The 22,498-nt window shown below is 38.5% G+C and overlaps 1 protein-coding gene across 2 annotated transcripts in view; it reads left to right on the plus strand.

Annotated features, from left to right (window-relative positions):
• xpo4.L (exportin 4 L homeolog) overlaps positions 1-22,498 on the plus strand; it is a 131,618-nt gene that overhangs the window by 62,315 nt on the left and 46,805 nt on the right. For both annotated transcript variants that reach the window (XM_041581111.1, NM_001096175.1), the window contains 2 exon segments: positions 149-287; positions 18,937-19,053. In XM_041581111.1, coding sequence (XP_041437045.1) covers positions 149-287; positions 18,937-19,053 — 256 coding nt within the window.

Genomic DNA, 22,498 nt, shown 5'->3' on the forward strand with positions numbered 1-22,498 from the left:
CCCCGTAGAGCTTACAGTTTAAGTGGCACTAACTTAGGTTTGCGTTGTTCTTTCTTAATGTAATGTTTTGTCTTATCCTTTATTGATTTCTTACAACTCAATGTCGCTCTCAAACACCGGTCCATTTAATGCATATTTTCCTTTGCAGCCTTCAGAAATATGTACGAGAGCAAATTCTTTTAGCGGTAGCTGTTATAGTGAAAAGAGGATCTTTAGACAAATCAATCGACTGCAAGAGCATTTTCCATGAAGTCAGCCAATTGATAAGTAGTTGTAACCCCACAATGGTAAGTAATACATAGATTTTTTTTTTCCCTGTTTATTAAGTGAATCCGAAAATGTGTAATGCGTTTGTTTGTACTCCCAGCCAGAAATAGGGTTATGATGCAATTGACTGCCATTCCATTTTGTAAAAATTACAGGATAGGAAAGGTAACCTAAATCTGTACAGCACTGCCTTTATTAAAAGGTGCACACCTTCTCAATCAAACTCTTCTCCCTCTAGCCACTCTCTTAATCCACCACATGCACATTGTGCTGGTCTTCCTACCACACCTCTTTTAAATCCAGTGCACTTGCTTCTCTTGACCTTTGCTTGCATAATTTGCTGTCCTGCCCATTACATCTGGTCCAGTCAAATAACTTGCTGATATCTTTCCAATGCCAGTCTTCAACATTCAATACACCAGTATTATTGTGCTGGTCTGCCCACCTTTTAAATATGCTGCACTGAACTAATTGCCACAACCTTCCTTTCCTTTTACCTACCAACACTCCATTCAGTGCTTCTGCAAAAACTCCAAGGTTGTTCACCTTCAAACACGTTTTTCAGTTCAGTTGGTTTCAGATAGTTAACCAGAAAAAAAATACTTTTCCCGATTACTTTGTATTTTCTATAGGGATGCACCGAATCCAGGATCAGTTAGGGGCTCGGCCAGGATTTGGCCTTTTTCAGCAGGATTCGGCCAAACCTTTCTGCCTGACCGAACGGAATCCATTCCCCCTTCCTACCACTAATTTTCATATGCAAATTAGGATCCGGTTCGGTATTCGGCCAAATCTTTAGTGAAGGATTCGTGGGTTCGGCCAAATCCAGAATAGTGGATTCAGTGCATCCCTAATTTTCTATCTTTGACTGTTTTTCTAATATTGAACTGTAAAGTTTAATTTTTCTCCTTCTGAATCCGCTCTGGGGGGTGCCGACTCTTTAGCTCAGGGGTCCCCAACCTTTTTTGGCCTGGAGACTGGGGGAGGGGTCGGCGTCCAATTCGGTTCGCCAGCTGTTTTAAATCGATACATTTAGTTGATACATTTGTTATCTTTGTTCCTGCTGAGCAGAATCCCTGAGTTTCATTAAAGAGGAGCTCCACACAAACATAATTTTTTTGAAAAGTAAACATAATTTCAAGCAACTTTGCAATATACATCAACTAAAAAATATGCAGACTTGATTGGTTTGAATGATTTTTAATGGTTTGGAACAGTTCCCTAAGACTAGACTCCTGCTGATCTGGCTGACTACTTTGCTGAGCTGGCTGACTATTGTTACTTTGTATAAGCAGCCGTCTGTCCTCAGCCTGCATCCTCCAAACACCACAATTCCCTGCTCATGTGATTTCAATAAGGAATGTAATATAATTGAATTGTGGGTTATGTAGTTCCTGCATGCTGTCTGTAAGCTGTGGAGAAGTTGTTACAATTTGTAACATCAGTGTTTTAGTCCCTCCTTCCCTGCCAGGATTTCAAATGATACAGGAAGAGACGAACTGTTAAACAACTGGATTTCAGCATAGAAAATGGCATTTATTCATACCTTTTGAAGAAACAGGTAACTGTGATGGGTGTGTTAGGGGTTTGCAAGCCTCCCCTTTAAAGGCAGCTGTTAGAACTGATACAATAGCTGCTAATATTCTGCAGATACTGCTGATAAATGTATCAACTAATTGTATCAACTAAATGCAGCAAATTTTAACAGTTCAGATGCTCCTGGATCACAGCTGCCAGACTCAAACACCAGATACAGGAACATTACATTTTAAACTTACATTTTGGGAAAATGGTAAAAATAAAAGATGGAAAGAAATTGAAAAAAGTATTTGTTTATGGAGAGCATTCTGAGAACTACTTTACCCCTTCACCCCTTTAAGGTGAGATCCCAGCAAACGTTTCGGGGTTTCCTGTGGTCTTCAGATTAACTTTCAGCCAAGATTACAGCATCAGCTCCACTTGCAGACATACCCATGTTACAAATCCACTAGATCTGGTTCCTCTTGTTCTCTTTCTGACAGGCCATCATGTGAGTCCACTGCACCTGCGAGGGCTGAACTGGTGGTCACACTTAAATGACTTTCCTCATAGTTTTAACACAGCCGAGAAGTTTCCCACTAATACACAGGCCTAAAAGCATTCCTTAGACTCCAGGATTGGAGTAAGTTATGCCAATAATTTGCACTTGACATTAATCACAAACCTTAGAAAGCGAAATCATCAACTCTTAACAAAGAAAACTAGAAGTGCAAAAGGAAATTACTTCAAGTCCAGCTTGATAAATGAATTTGATATCAGACTTTGTAAATATGTTGATGTAATGTCATTTTTTTTATATGCAGACTAGGTTAGATTGCATTGATTTGCCACTGCCCTCTTTGTGTGAACATCTTACATTCTCAGCACTCTTCAGGACCATGAATGATCGGAGCAATAGGAAAATGCACTACGTGGTTTAGTAGCTGAAACACTGATACATGTAATGTAGCCCTACATCAAGCCACAAACACCAAAGGGCAGGGAGTATTTAGCCTTGCTGCCTTGCAGAGCTGGGGTCCTGCGTTCAGTTATAGCCCCATGCCTGTACAGGTTCCTTCATGCACTCCTGTTTCCTCCAGTTCTCCAAAAACATACAGGACCTTTGATTGTAAGCTCCACCTGATAAGAATGATGTATAATCTCTGTAAAGCTCAGCAGAATGTGTTGCACTCTATTAATAACAGATAATACTCATTTGGTGCCCCCCCAACAATTTTTTCTGTAACTTTTTTTTAAACTAGCCAAGTGTCATTTACAATAGAATTAAGTACTCAGTTACTTTTCTAGAGCAATAGAATAGTGATGGGCATTGACCTAACCCAGTCTGGGTGGCAGAGCAATAATAATCTATGATGGCATATAACAGACGATACCAATGTTGTGCCCAGTTACAAATGTTGTCCCCCTCTCCCAACTTCAAGCACAGGCTCAACTTCATTTGGTATTGGTTTGCCCTATTATTTCTATAAAGCAGTTTTGTCTGACCATGGTCCTTTGGGCACTGTGCTATAAATCAGACAATGGGACAAATTCAACATTTCCAAATAAATAATGGACACCGCTTATGCACTGACTCTCAACACCAGTTTTTTCTTAACATTATTTTTCACAAATGTCATCATTTATAATAGAATTCAATACGTGGCGACTGTTCCTAGGGCAATAGAATAGTGTTTGGGATTATACTAAATAAGTAGGGCTGCCAGAGCTATAAAAACCTGTGATGGCAGGCAGATCTCAATTTCGTAGCACTTAATATGGCATATTTCTCACTAAACTAGGGTGACTTCAGCTCTGTCTCATGGTATGTGGGAATGTTATAAGGACCTTAGATTCTAAGTTCTACTGGGGCATAAGTACTATATCAGTAAAGAATAATCCTTTTCACCACCCAGATTGGCCAGTCTTACCTTACTGTTCTTCTCAGATATTTAAATAAAAGAGCAGCTGAAAGCCCATGTCTCCTGTAACCTTTGGTGAAGTTTATTTTGGGGCATAATGCATGTGGACCTGTGCCAGACTATTATGGGACACAATCCGTTCGGAGAACAAGAGGAGGGCGGTCAGCCAGCGCATGTTTCTTTTGTATTTGAGAAGCCGCGAATAAAAGAAATGGAAATGTGAGGATATGATATTTAATGGATTAGTAACTCCACTGGGATCTGTTGGACAAATCTCCATTCCGATTAGCATTTATTTATTTTGCTGTATATAGATTGGAGCTAGATATACGTTTGTTCTATATTGGATTTCAGTTTTAAGAGTGTGGCCAGGTCATAATAGAAGAAGGACGCTGATAAAAGTAGCTACCGTGTTATAAAAAGAGCAGACTGGACACTAAGAGGCACATTTATTAAAGGTCGAATTTCGAATTCATGTGAGTTTTTGAAAACTCTATCAAATTCGAATATACTTGAAATTCTACTGGGGGGTTATTTATATAGAAAAAAAATTGAATATCTAAAACTTGGATGAATTTTACCGACTCGAAAACTCAAATTATATTCGTATCGAATTCGACTAAACTCGAGTTTTTCTCTGAAAAAAACTTGAATGGCAGGAAGGCTACTAACTTATCCAAATTGCTCCCATTGACTAATACATGAACTCAGCAGGTTTTAGGTGATGAATAGTCAAATTTAAGTTCTTAAAGGAATAGTTCAGTGTGAAAATAAAAGCTGGGACAATAGATAGTCTGTGCAAAATAAAAAATGTTTCTAATATAGTTAGTTAGCCAAAAATGTAATGTATAAAAGCTGGAGTGACAGGATGTCTAATATAATAGCCAGAACACTACTTCCTGCTTTTCAGATCTATAACTCTGAGTTAGTCAGCAACTTGAAGGGGGGGGGGGCACATGGTACATATCTGTTCAGTGAGTTTGCAATTGATCCTCCGCATTCAGCTCAGATTCAAAAGCAACAGGTATGAACCATGTGGCCCCCCTTCAAGTCTCTGATTGGTTACTGCCTGGTAACCAGTCAGTGTAAACCAAGAGAGCGGAAAAGCAATAAGTGGTGTTCTGACTGATATGTTAGACATCCAGTCACTCCAGCCTTTATACATTACATGTTTGCCTAACTAACTATATCAGAAACATTTTTTATTTTGCACAGCCTATCTATTTACCCAGTTTTTATTTTTACACTGAACAATACCTTTAAAAGGCCAGAGTATAAGAAATCTCGAAATTCGAATTAAAACTCGAATGAAGTTTAGATAATTAACAATTTGAATTTGAGAGTGTTGACCATAACATTTTTTTTTTTTATAAAATTCTAATTTTCAATTCAGACCTTAATAAATCTTCCCCTAAAAGAACATTATTAGAAGAATTATAGAAGAACCTCATTTTCCAGTTTGCTGCTCGTTTTTCCAACTTAGTCAAATCACTCAGCAAAGTGGCAGCATCCTGCATGGAACCTATAGTTCTGCACAATTTAGTATCTTCAATGCCCACCTCCAGGTCATTAATAAACAAGTGGAAAAGCAAGGGACCTAGTACAGAGCCCTGCGGTACTCCACTAACACTGGTCCAATTAGAAAATGTTCCATTTACCACCACTCTTTGTAGTCTATCTTTTAGCCAGTTCTCTATCCAGGTACAAATACTATGTTCCAGGCCAACATTCCTTAATTTAACCAGTAACCTTCTCTCTGGCACTGTATCAAATGCTTTAGCAAAGTAAATGACATCCACTGCCATCCCAAAATCGAGGTTCCTGCTCGCCTTCTCATAAAAAGAGATTGTTACTCTGGCAAGATCTATTGCTCATAAAACCATGATGGCGCAGACTCATAGTATTATGATTTGCTATGAAGTCTAGTATCTTATCCCTGGGATGAATACCATCTGGCCCTGGACCTTTGTTTATCTTAACATGTTCTAGTCTCTTTTGAATTTCCTCATGTGTGAACCATGCATCATTAGTGGCATTACTGGAATTGGGACTATTAAGAAGGAAACCTTCATTAAGTGGTTCCTCAATTTTGTAGACAGACGAAAAATATGAGTTCAGAATCTCTGCTTTTTTTTTTTTTCTCATCAACCAGCTTGCCCCTCCCTGATATTAAGGGTCCCACCCCTTCCTGCTTCATTTTTTTATGATGTACATATTTAAAAAATTATTTTGCATTCTTTTTACTGCTTGCTACAATATCCATTTCCATATCGATTTTAGCTTGCTTAATTTATTGACCTCATTCTACCTTATAAATGATTTGGCTGTCCCAGCTAACTTGAAAGCCTTAAAAGCACTTCTTTTCTTACCCACTTCAACCTGAACCAAAAAGGTTTTGCTTTGCAAGAACCTTCCATGCTTACAAGGGGAATATACTGACATGAATATTTATTAATAATTTGTTACTCTTTGGATGGGTTTATTGTTGAATTAGTCAAATTTCATTGACTTATTTCTTCTTCCTTTTGAAAAGTTTGAAAATCCTTGATGTAAAGCTACAATTCACAATGTGCTTCTGCCATCGTTTTTTTCCCCCGACACTGGAGCTAATGCCTCTTTAATGAGAATGATGTGTTAAATTCCGGTTGGGGGAGCGGACAGTAAATTATTCTTTTGACCTCTAATTCCTTTATCCTAATACTGAACTTATGTCACGTGCACTGTTGCCTCCTACCCCCCTTTAGGGCAAATCTCTTGCATACTGAAATGTACTTCTCCGCAGCTGTCTGTGTGTGATATCCATGTGCTTCTTGTTAGTAATACTTCCTCTTTAATGAGCTGCACACGTCTTTTGATGCGCCGTTGTGTCAAAAATGAATTTGGACTTTGGATCTGATTATTTAAAGCCTAGTGGACGTCCTTTTTCTTTATTATTACATTAAGGTCGAGCAGGTTTTTTTCATTATAGGGATTCTGTCATGATTTTTATGATGTAGTTTTTATTTCTATCAAAAATAAGAAGGAACTTAACCTCCAGGACTCTATCAATGAGTAAAGAATGTCATATCCAAACAATTTAAAAAGGCAATATTTATTCACAACCCTCTTGACAAAGCTGCGGGTGGTGTCGAAACGGTTGTCGAGGCTGGTGCGGCGCTGTTGGGAGAAGGGGCCCCTCTCCAATATCCTTTGCTTACAGGCACTTTAAGCATGGCGGTGGAACTCAACTCCTCTCCTTAAATCAGTAGATATGGAACACGGACGCTAATCTCATCCCACTCGCTCGCTTCAAATCCGTACAGCAGTGAAAACTGCAGGAGTACGGTCTGTATACTTGTTTGTGTTATGCTGGAGTGGACAGGACATTGGTTGCGATTGTTAAATCGCTAAGGAAGTCGCTGGACTTTTACACCTGAACTCCAAACACCATTTACTAATATCTGTGATATACAGACCCCACTGCGGATCTATAATAATACACTCCACCTACTTACATTGTTGAATTGTGTTGTTGAGAGAGATTTAGCGTTTATGGCATTGGGACAACCCTGCAACACTACAATACTTTGGGCAGTGCCCATGTTTCACGCTCTGCTGTATATAATATTACTTACCTCTTAGCACATTACTCAATCAGCTGTGTGACATCCAATTACTGGACATAACTAGTGGCATAGATGTGTGCCTAATTACTTAAAAGTAACCACCTTTACAGACCCAGGAGTCTGTCCTACAGCTGCAGCTATTACACATACCATTTGTTCTTCCAACCCGCTTTACATAAAGTGGGTGGTGGGGTCAAATGATTTAAAAAGAGGGATCCCTCCTCCCATATGCTGCACCTTGTTTTTATATTTGTTTTTAATCAACATTTGGGGCATGGTTGTGAATAAATATTGCCTTTTTAAATTGTTTGGATATGACATTCTTTACTCATTGATAGAGTCCTGGAGATTAAGTCCCTTCTTCTTATTTTTGATACTTAACTTTGTTATTTGTGGACACTCCTTGGATCTGTATCAGCGATTACTATCATCATTACCTACTGTCTGGCTTGTTTATTCTTAAAGTGAAAGTTTTTATTTCTAAATTACAGTGTTCACACTACAAATAATTCACTCTGCAATATAAAATTTCATTCCTGAACCAGCAAGTGTATGTTTTTTATTTATAATTTTGGTGTGTAGGCAGCCATCTCAGGTCATTTTGCCTGGACATATGGTTACCTTCCCATTATTCTGCTGATGGGCTGCTATGGGGGGGGGTGATATTACTCCAACTTGCAGTACAACAGTAAATAGTGACTGAAGTTTATCAGAGCACAAGTCACATGACTGGGGGCAGCTGGGAAACTGACAATATGTCTAGTCCCATGTCAGATTTCAAAATTAAATATAAAAAAATCTGGTTGCCCTTTTGAGAAACTGATTCAGTGCAGAATTCTGCTGGAGCAGCACTTTTGAACAAAACATTTTTCCCATGACAGTATCCCTTTTAGCAGGTCATCTGGAGACAGTACTTTGTATAAGAAAACATATATTCAGTATATTCAGTCCCCTATACAGTCTTACTCTTTTATTGAGCTGCCTTTTGCATCAATTACAGCTTTGTATTTTAGGGTACAGTTGTACCAGCTTTACTCACTGTAAAGCCCGTTCTAGGTATATTTGCTCTATCATGTCTAGGTAAGGAAACTTCAGGCAACTTTGCGGTATGTTGATTTTACAGCCAGCTTTTTTAGTTATTTCCATTGGAGACACATTTTCGGGAGATTTGTCAAGTTTCGGGAGTGGGTATAGATGTGGGTTGGAAGTTCTCCGGGTTAGCGGGTCTTCTCAATAGTGAGTTTTACTCCTCCTTTTCTGATCACGCCTACTTCCAATTATGTCACTTCTGGTTTACAATGACAGCACGTCCTGTTTTACTCCTTTTTTTCTGATCATTCCAACTTCTCTGATGATGTCACTTCTGGTTTACAATGACAGCACTTCCTGTTTCTTGATGGTCAGCGGGTCACGGATTGGGTTGTGGATAAGGTACTCGCAGGGTCGGGTTTAACAAATTGGTTCCACGCAGGACTCAAGACCAATGTGCCCGTCAGCAGGGCAATAAGCTCTTTCTTGAATAGACATCAGGGCATTGAATAGGCTGATATAGGACATGCAACCACTCCAATGTTGCTATGGCCTTGTGTTTGGGATAATTGTCCTTCTGAAAGGTGAGCTTTTATCAAGCTTTAGTTTGTCTGGCAATCTGAAAAAGGTTCCCTTTCAGTATTCCTTTTCCAGTGCCTACATGATGCTACAACCACCAACTTAACTGTAGAAATGAGGCATGCATTTTGCTGTACACAACACGGGCCTGTATGGGGAGGTGGCAGAAAATATGCCTTTGCTCAAATGTAACCATATAAATGAAAATCTGGAGTTTGACACACACAAGGTGACTTGTGGTAAATGGTTCTTTGCTAAAATGAGACTGATATAATGAATCCTGGCCCAGGTTTAAAGCAGTGGTGCAAAGTTACACTACCCATATCTCGAAAACACTACATTTGTAATAAAGTATTTAAATGCCTTGAGCCCACTATTAATCAGCTGATTACATATCTGAGCTGTGGCTCCTTTCAATTTGCCAGCACCCCAACCATATGTCAAGAAGGGGTATCAGAAGGCATTTTCAATTCAGATGGTTCATCTGCAACTATAAGGTCCCGTACACACCCATATGTTCATGCATTATGGTTAAAGGGGTGGTTCACCTTTAAGTTAACTTTTAGGATGTTGATAGAGTGGCCAGTTTTAAGATACTTTTCATTTAGTCTTTATTTTTTTATTTTCCATAGTTTTTTAATTATTTGCCGCCTTCTTCTGGCTCTTTCCAGCTTTCACATGAGGGTCATTGACCCCATCTAAAAAACAAATGCTCTGTAAGGCTACAGATTTATTGTTACTGCTACTTTTTATCACTAATCTTATTCAAATCAGTGCATGGCTGCTAGGGTAGTTTGGACCTTAGCAACCAGATAGCTGAAATTGCAAACTGGAGAACTGCTGAATGAAAAGCTAAATAACTCAAAAACCATATGTAAGAGAAAATGAAAAACAATTGGAAATTGTCTCAGAATATCACTCTCTACATCATACTAAAAGTTAATTTAAAGGTGAACAACCCCTTTAATATCATCCTGGCCATATCACCGTTACACTGTTCATGGGACCCTAGCAATGAGAAGTTTTAATTTGCGAAGGAGAAGAGGCAGAACAAAACATAATACTGAAAATATACCATTGTTTACATTGCTATTTAGCAACTTCAAAAAACTGTCCTACTTTGTAAAAATCAATGCTAATTGAGAGACAAATCCTAAAATACAAGTAATAAAAAAGCATTAAATTTGTTGCACATTTTGTCTATGGAAATTGTTCCTATGAGTCAAGATGTTGAAGGAAACTGTCCTTTTAAAAGGAAATGGCTATGGCATATTGCGAATAATCACCACTGTTTTCTTTTTTAGAGCTTAAAGATGCTCCGGGAATACACTTTTTTTTTTTGTGTCATCGGCTAAATTGTTGCAGTTATCCCACAAACTACCAGTTCACATGAGAGTTGAAAGCTCTGAGCTCTGCACCTCAGCTGTGTACAACCTCAACTCAAAACATTTGGGGAATATTTAGAAGGCGATGAGTGAAGCTGCCCAGACTTGAAAGTTCTTAAACTGTATCCATCATCCAGAACGCTCATCTCTGCTCTACTTCTTTAGATGTAGTCTTAGCATTTTACAGCTTGTGGGTGCTGCCATACCATTGCTTTGATGTCAGAAAGTGATCCCTGGCAGCTGAGCTCTTACTATTGTGACTTCTTGACCTGTCTGCATTGAGTAAAAGTACACAAACTTTTGTATGAACCCTGACTGTCACAGTTGTTTAACCATAGAACCGCAATGGCCATAAATAGAAGGTACTGTTCTCTAGTTTTAGCAAAATTAAGTGATATGGAAGCTATATACATTCAGATACGGTGGCTTATTTTGTGTCCTGAATTATTTTGGTACCCTCTGTGACTCCTGTTCAGCCGTATTGCACTTAAGCTCTGTAAAATCTGGGTGCAGACCACTGATTTCTAATTTCTGTGGGTACATGGCTTAAATGAGCACAGTTTACCCCATAATCCTAAAGAGGATGTAAATGAACGTGTGACAACTGCATTCTACAGCATTTGACCAGCCTTGATAAATATAACCTTTTTCTTAGGTGACTGAAATTATCAGTGAAAGTACCAAATATTGTGGGTTAGGGTTGGGTGTGCATCACACTGGGTAAGTACATTCCTTCACTGCTCCCAAAGATTCTGTGTCTTGGAACCAGAGGTGCACACAGAGAGAGAAGTTGCAAGTGCGGGTCTTACAATGGCAACATTTTGTGGGTTAGGGTTTTCACTGACTTTCACATCACTAGTTCTCTGTGATACCTAGTAGTAGCAAGGTGAGGAACGTCTCTTTCCAGTATTTCTGAATGGTTTCACGTTGTCAGAACATATGGAAGAATGTTGCTTTGTGGGAGCAACCCTTAAAGGAGGCACCAGGGTGAATCAGTTAGATTTTGTCTAGTATTTCAGGGGATGTATTGATGCAACCGCTTGCTTCAGTGGGTCTGGGGCCATGATGATGTTCTAGAGAAGGGATCCCAACCTTTTGAACCCATGAGCAACATTCAGAAGAAAAAGGAGTTGAGGAGCAACACTAGCATGAAAAATGTTCTTGGGGTGTCAAATAAGTGCTGTGATTGGCCATTTGGTAGCCCCTATGTGGATTGTTAACCTACATTTAGGCTCTGTTAGGCAGTGCACCTGGTTTTTATGCAACCAAAACGTGCCTTCAAAACAGAAATTCAAAAATAAGCACCTCCTTTGAGGCCACTGGGAGCAACATCCAAGGGGTTGGAGAGCAGCATGTTGCTCACGAGCTACTGGTTGGGGATCACTGTTTTAGAGGTTAGAAGTCAGATGCCACAGCCCTTTGAGTTTTAGAAGTTCTTTTCTATACAAGATTCCCTGAGGGTTATCAAGTGGGTATTGTAACTGGAGGGTATTTAGAAGCTGAAAAAAAAAAACCAACCAATAACCTATACAATAGGTATAGAAGGTCCTGCCCAAAAGAGCTCACAGTGGTGTCGTGCAGAATTTGTTGGGGTTGTGCTATTATTCCAAAAGAAAAAGCTCTGTTGTCAGTGAGGTTGCTACCAAAGGTATACATCTGAAATTTGTGTTGCTAAGTTATCTTCTGGGGAGGCCCAGTCATCCTTTGAATCGTGTTGTTTGTAATGTGGAGTTTGCTAATTTGGATTTATTTGGCCACGGCACAGGTTTCAACAGTTTGTGTCTGTATTAATAAGCCATTTATTTGAAACATTCACTGGAACACATCACAGCGCCAACCGTGACTCATTTATATGCTTTTATGACCTGATTTTTGTTGGTACAGCTGTTTATTCCTGGCCTAACTCAAAGACCTTGCATAAAGGTTTGGGTGGCTGTACTGCCAAAAAATTGGGTGTTTGTGGCTCCTGTGCCAATAGTTTCTTCCAGTAGCGGCTCATGGAAGACACAAACATCCATCTTTTCCCTGTGACACTTTGAACTTGTGCTTGTGTTTACAGTTTACATTAACCTCTGAAAAGGTTGAAATAGCTGCCATTGTTTTAGAATTGAATTGCTACTTGAATTGAGCGCTTAAAGCAAAGCGGTACATCATTGCCTGTGATATGCGCAGTATTCCAGATTGATTTGCTTGGGTATCGTGCAAGGAGCAGGGATTAAGTTAGGCGCGTGCTAGCTAAGATAACAAGCGCCTGTAAGGTCAAGGTACCGACACGAGAGGCATTTATGAACAAAGATGTGGCAGTTGCTGGATATATGGAGCAGCTCTCAGCTGTTGTAGGAGCCTGCATAAATAGTATCATGTCGGCTTTAATCTTTCGGGTGTTACGAGGTACTGCACACATTTCCATTTAACCCTTGAGCAATTGCAAGTGCAACGTTATTTAAAAATATATCCTCATCTTTCTATCTTTGGCTCCTTCTAGTCTATGACTAAAGCCAATCACTTTAATGCTGCAGCATTATTGGCACCGTTTAGAATTGTAATTGGAGAAAAAAGACATATCATATAATGCTTAGGTTGGCATAGAAATTATTTCCATTTGTGCGATAGAGGATAATACGTAGATCAGGGATGCCCAAGTTTATGAATTAAAATTCTCCGCATTCAGCCTCAATTTTGATTTTGAATTTCACACACTATACTGGTATTAAAAAAAAGTCTGACAACATTAAAGCAGCCGTTAATGGAGGGGGGGGGGCTATGCTAATGTATCAAGGGGCATAATAATGGCTCAGTGGTTGACAAATCCTTCTGCAATTACTAGAAAGTAATTTAAACATTAGTGTAAATAACCCCAATAGGTGGGTTTTGCCCCCAATAAGGATGAATTATATCTTAGTTGGGATCAAGTACAAGCTACTGTTTTATTATCACATTGAAAAAGAAAATAATTTTTTAAAAAAATTTGGATTTGGATAAAATGGAGTCTATGGGAGACGTTAAACAGTCTTTTGCAATAAACACCAGTATGGGGATGGAGATATTGGTACTGGCCTCTTCCCTCACCAGTTATAAGTATCCTATGAATGAAAAATTGATACCAATACCTAAAGTTCAAAGGTGGGATGTTACCAGATCTATTATGGTGCTCTGGACACACAGAGCACCGTGGGAGACGGCCATTCCGTAATTCAGAGCTTTCCGGATAACAGGTTTCTGGATATTGAATCCCATACCTGTATTGTCAATAAGAGGCATCAGGGGGACATCTTTAACTTTTTGTAAGTGGCAGAAATATGACCCATATTGCATTAGCCTAAAGAGAAAAAACAGTTTCTGATATTATTATTCTAACTATTAAAGGAACAGTAAAATCAAAAAATGAAACTGTTTTAAAGTAATAAAAATAAAATGCAATGTTGCCCTTCACTAGTAAAACTGCTGTTTGCTTCAGAAACACTACTATTGTTTATATAAATAAGCTGCTGTGTAGCCAAGGGGGCAGCCATTGAAAAGTAGAAAAGGCTCAGGTTAGACAGCAGATAGCAGATAAACTCTGTAGAACATAATGTTATCTGTTATCCGCTATTTAACCTGTGCCATAAAGCCTTTTTCAATTTCCACTATTGCTACTCATCAGCTTGTTTATATGAACTATAGTAGTGTTTCTGTATATTTTCATTACTTTTAATAGGGATACGGCCAGGATTCAGCCTTTTTCGGCAGGATTCAGATGTGAATCCTTCTGCCCGGCCGAACCAAATCAGAATCCTAATTTGCATATGCAAATTAGGGTAGGGAGGGAAATTGCGTGACTTTTTGGCAAGAAACAAGGAAGTAAAAAATGTTTTCCCCTTCACACCTCTAATTTGCATATGCAAATTAGGATTCGGTTCCCCAAATTAGGAATCATTTGTCCGAATGATTCGCGAAGGGTTCAGGGGTTCGGCTGAATCCAAAATAGTGGATTCAGTGCATCCCTACTATAGAACACTTTTGCTGTTACAGTTCCTTTAATATTCAAGTCTACTGATATTAAATGGATGGCTCACCTTTAAGTTAACTTTTAGTATGTTATAGTATTGCCATTTCTAAGCAACTTTTCTATTGGTCTTTTGAATTATTTGCCTTTTTCAGAGACTTTCCAGCTTTCAAATTGGGGCCACTGACCCTATCTAAAAAAAAACGCTCTGTCAGGCTACAAATTTACTGTTGTTGCTACTTTTTTTTACTCGTCCTATGTTTTAGGCACTCCCCTTTTCATATTCCAATGTCTTATTTGGATCAATAAATGAATGCTACGTTAATTTTGACCCTAGCAACCAGATTGCTTACATTGCAAACGAGAGCATATGAATAGAAAAACGAAATAACTCTGAAAGCACAAATAATGCACTCGCATCGATTCGATTATGGGCGACTTCAGAAATCGAAACGCTGCGAGTACGTTGTCACTGGTGTTTTATCATTATAGCAGAAGAGGTGATTAGTCGCCAGGTGACTAAATCTCCCCGAATGTGCCCGTATGCTAAAACCCTTAGACACAAAGTAGCAATTATTTCTTTGGGTAGGATAGAGTCACTGATAAAGACAGATAAATGGGGAGACCCCACTGGTCTACGCACAGTAAGTAAAAAGCCAATTGTGTCACCTTTACAATGTCTGGGTTATTTTCACACACAGACGACTTGCAATGCACAAATAAAAATTTATTATTAGTTGCTTTAAATACATTATAAAGGGAAAGTTGTGCATGTGGGCCCGTAAATGTCACATTGCAGAAATGCTGGCCGGAGGAGGTGGGAATCCAGGGAGTGCGGGGTCTGGTATCTTTGTGTGTTGGGGCAGGAGTAGGGTCTGGTGCCTGAGCTGAAGAGTCATGAACGGGCAGTTTAACCTTCTGCATGGTTCAGTCAGCAATTAGAGGCATGCCAGCCCTGGGTTAAAGGACATTGAGTCAAGTTTTCCAGGTGCCAAAACTAAATGTCACTCACCTGTGATTTTTCTTCTCCTTAAAATCCGTTGTTTCACAAGTAAGTGTTGCTATTGAGCTAATGTCATACAAGGGGGTTATTTCATCAGTTTGTTTCCATCTGTGGTCATTTTCCTGGTAACGTAGTAACATAGTAAGTTAGCTATCTTCCATAACCCTGTATTCCCTCACTTGACCTTGTGTCAGCTGGAAAGACCTACTGGTAAATAAAGCATTAGAGAGATTATTATATGATCCCCTTGCAAGACCTTATTTGCCCTTGACTGGCATTGCTTGCTACAGCCAAGTTTATCATTACAAGGACTCAAAGTTCCTTTTCCATAATGGATTTGCCTAGTGCAGTCCCATTAAGGGTATAAGTGGCTTGGATATTTCTACATCCCAGGTGCATGACTTTACATTTATCAACATTGTATCCCTGCTAGTAAATGTTGGTACCCTGCTAGTAAATGTTGATTTCAGCTGAAAAAAAGAAACAATTGTTTTCAGGTCAAAAAAATCATCTGGACCAGCTGTGTCAGTGGAAAAAGCCATAATCTCGCATCATCCAACGTGTAAAGCCATACGGTTATGTTTTCCGTGGAGGAGGCAGAAAAAACCCTGACACTTAATACACAAAAGACACCCCACATCTGTAACGTTTGGGTATCTCTGATGTAAAGAATGTTGAGGCTTTTGCTCAGCTAAGGCGCTCTTAAACTGGTGGTTAACCTTTAGATTAACTTTTAGTATGTTATAGAATGGCCAATTCAAATCTACTTTTCAATTGGTCTTTATTATATATTTTTTGTATTTGCATTTCTGACTCTTTCCAGCTTTCAAATGGGAGGTCACTGACCCCATCTAAAGAAACAAATGCTCTGTAAGGCTACAAACGTATTGTTACTTTTTATTACTTCTCTTTCTGTTCAGGACCTTTCTTATTCATATTCCAGTCTCTCTTTTTAAATCAGAGCAGTAATTTTGAGCCTAGCAACCAGATGCAATTGCAAACTGATGAGCTGCTGAATAAAAAGCTAAATACAAATAAGGAAAAAATTAAAAGAAGTTGTAAATTTCCTTTGGAACAACAATCTTTACCTTATCCTAAAAACTCATTTTAAAGGTAAACCATCCCTTTAATTCTCAGTAATCGCAAAATGGCCCTGTAAACGGGCTGCTGCTGGTCATTCATTCTATAAGGAATGTCTCCAGCAAGGCAAGTGACATATCTGCTCCCACTCACAAGTGCAAATATGCCCAGCAGGAACGCAAGATATGCTCTCATATTTTGAAGGGCTATTTCATGGAAAGTAATTGGAACATGAGAACTACAGCACTTATAAATGGGGAACATGTTAGAGAGCGAAACCAGAGCATGTTGTGTGCCAGGTCCCTGTAATTTGCTCCTCAAACGCATAGTAGGAAGTGATGAAGCTCCGTTAGATTCCTTTCCACACTCCGCTGGAAGGAAGCAGATGCAGCATTACATGTCCTTTTGTCAAGGAATGGAAACACTAACACACGTTTGTGAATATACCTGCATGCTAGTTAGCTTTTCTATAAGAGTTTTCTTTACCTCGAATGAACGCACAGCTAGAATGGGTTCTTATTTAAGAAAAAACTGTATGGAGTTAACAACCCGCAAAATCATCGCGTTTTTTCGGCGAAAAAAAAAACCACCATTGATTGAGTTTTCGGGCAAAACCCCTTGAAAAAAACTTGAACATCACGAAGGCGATTAACATCTTCAAATGGCTCAAGGGACTTCTTATATTAACTTCTACATGACCTCAACAGGTTTAAGATGGTGTATTTTCGGATTCAAGCTATTTCCAAAAAAAATAAATAAAAAATAACCTTGATAACTTGAATTTTCATGGAAAATACAACTGGATCCGTAATAAATCTGCCCTTTAGGGTTGCTTCTCCTTTGTTTGAAGAAAATATGGCTGTCTGCTCTGTGTAACTGGACAGAGCACGATTATATTCCAGACAGACAGACAGACGGGTAATAAACACAAAGATATTTTGAGATGCATAGAGATGTATACACAGCAGAGAGCCTGTACAACCACTAGTAGAAATACACTAAACTGTCCTTCTTCAAGCTAGCTATTTCTAATGATACATGGTGGCTTCATGTTTCAGTACAGGGATGGTACCTGTTATGTACCCGAATCCCCGTGACCTAGGGTTTTCTGGATAAAGGGCATTTCTGCTAATTAAATCTCAGTATCTTAAGCCTGATCATTTAAACATTATTAAACCCAATAGGATTGTTTTGCCTCCAATAAGGATTAATTATATCTTAGTTGCGATCAAGTACAAGGTACTTTTTCATTATTATACAGAAAAAGTATTTTAGTGATTTTAATAAGTGATTTTAAATGATAAATTTGAATTGTTTAATTAAAACGGGATTTGTAGTAGACAACCGTCTCATAATCCTTCTCGGAGCATTCTGGATAAATGGATTCCAGATAACAGATCCTATATCTGTACTGTAAATGGTTTTATGTATTAGATGTACGTTGTTGATGGCTAGTTTAGGCTACATAAGTACAAATGCTTAGAAGTGCTTCAAATATGAATTAATTGTCTTTATATGGGTGCATGGAAATACTGTACCTGCCGCTCACATACTTGGGTGATGCCTGCAAATGTATTGGGTGCAGATGCAGTATGTTTGATTTCATTAACCATCTGTGCTTATATAAAGCACAGACCTCCATATGGGCGTTTGAGGTGCACAAATTCACAGTTGCATATAGCACTGGTTTTGATGCCTTCACTCTGCTTGGATAGTTCCATATGATGTGCCTCAAGTTCAGCATTCATGCAGGTAATAAAGGGAAGGGTCACAGCCAAAATATTAAAGTGGACCTGTCACCCCGACACAAAAATCTGTATAATAAGTCCTTTTCAAATCAAACATGAAATCCAATTTCTATTTTTTATTAAAGCATTCGTAGCTGTTGTAAGCTCATTTAAAAATCTCAGCTGTCAATCAAATATTGTCTGCTCCTCCTCTATGCCTGAGGCAAAGAGGTGGGGCTAACAATTACTTTCAATTCCAATTCAGCACTTCCTAGATGTCACTGATCTATACACATTCCCCCGTTCTCTTCACCATTTAATTGTGTAGCCAGGGCATGGGGTTGGACATCAGGTCCCCCATTCTGGTGCACAAACACGATTCTGAGACAATTCAAGGCTTGTCTTAATAACAGTGTCCACAAAATGGCTCCTGCCTGCTTGCTATAATTATTAATTCCCAGACTGAAGGAAACAAGATTCAAATTATTTATATTGTGTAATTAAAGCTCATTTTGCTTGACTAATGTGATAAAATAGGATTTGGAATCATTTTTTGGGGTGACGGGTCCCTTTTAAGCCCTTACTATTTCAGCCTGGAATTCTTTACTTTTATGGTACTGCAGTACCTTTATGCTGGTGCAGCAAACTTGTGAGTAAGGGATTTTCTCAAAATATTTTTAAGGATATATGTAGACGGTACAAGGACACAGAAACAAACGACTTAAGGTACTTATACCAGTTTTGTTTGGTTTGATTCTTAATAAAATTGTGCTTTATTTGTATAAAAACTTTCCTATTTTAATCCATTTCTTTGTTTCTTCTATTTTTTACCCCAGCAAACGTTGGCCTGTTCCATATTAACGGCACTTTTAATAGAGTTCTCCAGTTCGAGTAAAACCAGTAACATTGGACTGAGTATGGAGTTCCATGGAAGCTGCAAGCGAGTGTTTCAGGTATGGACTAATTAATCAAGTTGAATGATGGGAGTTGTGTTGTGCAGTATTAAATGGCTTTTATTTATACAAATCCTGAAGCCTTCTGCATAATGGAACGGATATAACCTAATGTACACTTTACAAGTACATTAGAGGACATTATAGACAATTAACAGGGGACCTTTTTACCCATAAAGTGGATCACCGTACCAGAGGCCCCCCCTTTAGTCTAGAAGAAAAGAACTTTCATTTGAAGCAACGTAGGGGGTTCTTCACAGTCAGGACAGTGAGGTTGTGGAATGCACTGCCGGGTGATGTTGTGATGCTGATTCAGTTAATGACTATAAGAATGGCTTGGATGATTTTTTGGACAGACATAAAATCAAAGGCTATTGTGATACTAAGCTCTATAGTTAGTATAGATATGGGTATATAGAATTTAATTAAAAGTAGAGAGGGGTGTGTGTATGGATGCTGGGTTTTCATTTGTAGGGGTTGAACTTGATGGACTTTGTCTTTTTTTCAACCCAATTTAACTATGTAACTATGTAATATTCAGATGCCTGGGGTCCTATGAAAGGGATTGTTCTAACCGATAATACCTCTAACCAAACTGCTGAAAGGCTATTTTATTTTCAGTGCCTGGAGATGAAATTCTTCAGCTTAATAAGATTGATGAGACCCTCTGCAACAGTAACCCCTAATGACCACCTTGGGAGTGTCAACCTCTTTATCCTGTCATCTCCAATTACTGGCTGCTTTCTTTTTCTGTGCCGTCCTTGGATCTTAACACCAAAATGCAGCAGTGCATAGAACTCTAAGCCCGTTCGATATGCGGCTGATTTTAGCACTAGCATTAATGAGTTCAGAGGAATGTAATGATCTGCTGCAGCTGTAAGGGCCTGTCATATGCAGGGAAAGAGTTAAGGAGCAAAGGGACTGATATCCTCATTACTTCTAAGTGACAGTTGATTTTTAAGGCTGTTAGGAGCACATTTCCGTAGACCACGGAGCCATACACCACTTGGCTTACCCCAAGAGGAAAGCATGTTCTAATAATGACTGCTCTAAAATAACATTGGCTTCTAGCCAAAGCTATCCATTTAGGAGCATTTCTTGCAGATGGCCTGCTTGTCTCAGATGTATTGTTCAGCTCTTGAGCAGTCCTTGTAGGCATGTAGCGCCATAAAACTGTCCTTGTAGAACAAGGGGGCTTTATGTCTGGAAGGACTTCAAAATACCACGGAGATTATGAGACTGAGAGGCTAAAGCCATGAAGAGTAAAGTCTCGTCGTAGCACTCTGGCAAACATTGTTTTCCTAACCGCAAAACTTGGTTAAAATCTGCCAAAAAATGCATCTGTCTGTAGTAGTAGTTGTGATATTGTTCTCCTTTGGTTTTTGTTATTTTGCTGCAGTATGTAGTTTGCATAGTGCAGGAATGGGACCTCTTATCCGTATAATGGATCTTTCCATTATCTGGATCTTCTTATCCTACATTTACTAAAAAATTTAAATATTAAAGGACCTTTAGGTTACTTTTTAGTGTCTTATAGAATGCCCAATTCTAAGCAACTTTTCAATTTGTCTTCATTATTTAGTTCTTATAGTTTTTGAACTAGTCGCCTTTTGCTTCTGACTCTTTCTAGCTTTCAAATGGGGGTCACTGACCCCATCTAAAATAGCAAATGCTTTGTAAGGCTACACATTTATTATTGTTGTTTCTTTTTATTATCTTTTCTATGCAAGTCTCTCCTATTCATATTCCAGTGTCTTGTTCAAATCGGTGCACGGTTTGCTAAGGTAATATGCACCCTAGCAACCAAACTGCTGAAATTGCAAACTGGAGAGCTGCCTAATAAAAAGCTAAATAACTCAAAAAAACACAAATAATAAATAATGAAAAACAATTGAAAATTGTCTCACAATATCACTATCTATATCATTATTTAAATGTTATTTAAATAAACTGGTTTTGTTTCCAATAAGGATAAACTATAATCCTATTAAAGGACCAGCAACATAAAATTTTCTAAAAAAAAATAAATTCCTTAGTATACATGGAAAAAAAAACTACCAAGACAAATTAAACTTTATAATCACAAAGACTTTATTAAAAAATAACTTACCAAAACTCCGCTTGACCTCTTCAGAAAGCGATTGGGTGATCCATTGTGCGGCGCTCGATTTCTCCTCCCTGCTTTCCTTATAGAAGATAGCCAGGGAGGAGAAATTGAGCGCCGCACAATGGATCGTCGCTATGACGCCTTTTCTGAAGAGGAGCAGAAGCGGAGTTTCGGTAATTTATTTCTTAATAAAGACTTAGCGATTTTAATTTTTCTTGGTGTTTTTTTTTCTGTGTATACTAACAAAACCCCCCATTTTACTTTTTTCTGGGGATTTGAAAAAATGGTGTAAAATCAGGAAAATGTATTATGCATAATATATAGGTGGGACCACAAAACAACAATGTAAAATGAGGGAAAACTTTAAAATCAGGGGATGTAAAATTGAGGTTCCACTGTATAATATTACAGAGAAAAAGGAAATAATTTTTAATTTTGGGAGATGGCCTTCCTCTAATTTGGAGCTTTCTGGATCACAGGTTTCCGGATAACGGATCCCATACCTGTACTGAATTTATATTGTATAACCTGATTCAGGCATTCAAGACTGAGCTGTCAGCAATTGAATAGGCCCAAAACAGTGGCTTCCCTTATAAATATCTGATCAGTCCTCATTCAGATATAGATTAGAAGGCTGGAAACTCCTATCAGACCAGAACCACCTGACTATAGATAAGACTGTGAATGACTACAATCTGCACAAGCTCCAGTGTGATGAGATTGTTGGCTTTTTGGTGGAGAGGTCAGGCAGAGATGCCCTCATATTGGGCGTCTTACCTCTTTAGTAGGTTTACTACTAAATTGTAATAAAGTGCAAATAGGAAACTTCCTCAGAATTAAGAATTGGCATTGCAGTCTTTTATGCCCTTGCTGGATAGAATTGTAACTTTTTTCTAATAAAGTAACAGTAACACCAATAACTGAAAGTGTACCAAAATAATTAAAATATAATGTACTGTTGCGCTGGTGTGTTTGCTTCAGAAAGACTACTATAGTTTTATATATATATATATATATATATATATATATATATATATATATATATATATATATATATATATATATATATGTGTGTATTCATAGGGGCATAGGGGCAGCCATCCAAGCTGTAATAAAATGAAGAAAAGACACCGGTTACATAGCACATAACAGATAAAACACCATTGTATTGGACAGAGCTTGTCTGTTATGTGCTATGTAACCTGTGTCTTTTCTCTTTTTCAGCTTGAATGGCTGTCCCATTGCTACACAGCAGCTTATGTATATAAACAATAGTAGTGATTCTGAAGCAAACACCAGTTTTACCAGTGCAGAGCAAAAGGCAGATAGCAGATAAGC

This window comes from Xenopus laevis, chromosome 2L (genome assembly GCF_017654675.1).
Source record: "Xenopus laevis strain J_2021 chromosome 2L, Xenopus_laevis_v10.1, whole genome shotgun sequence".
Classification (NCBI taxonomy): Eukaryota; Metazoa; Chordata; class Amphibia; order Anura; family Pipidae; genus Xenopus; species Xenopus laevis.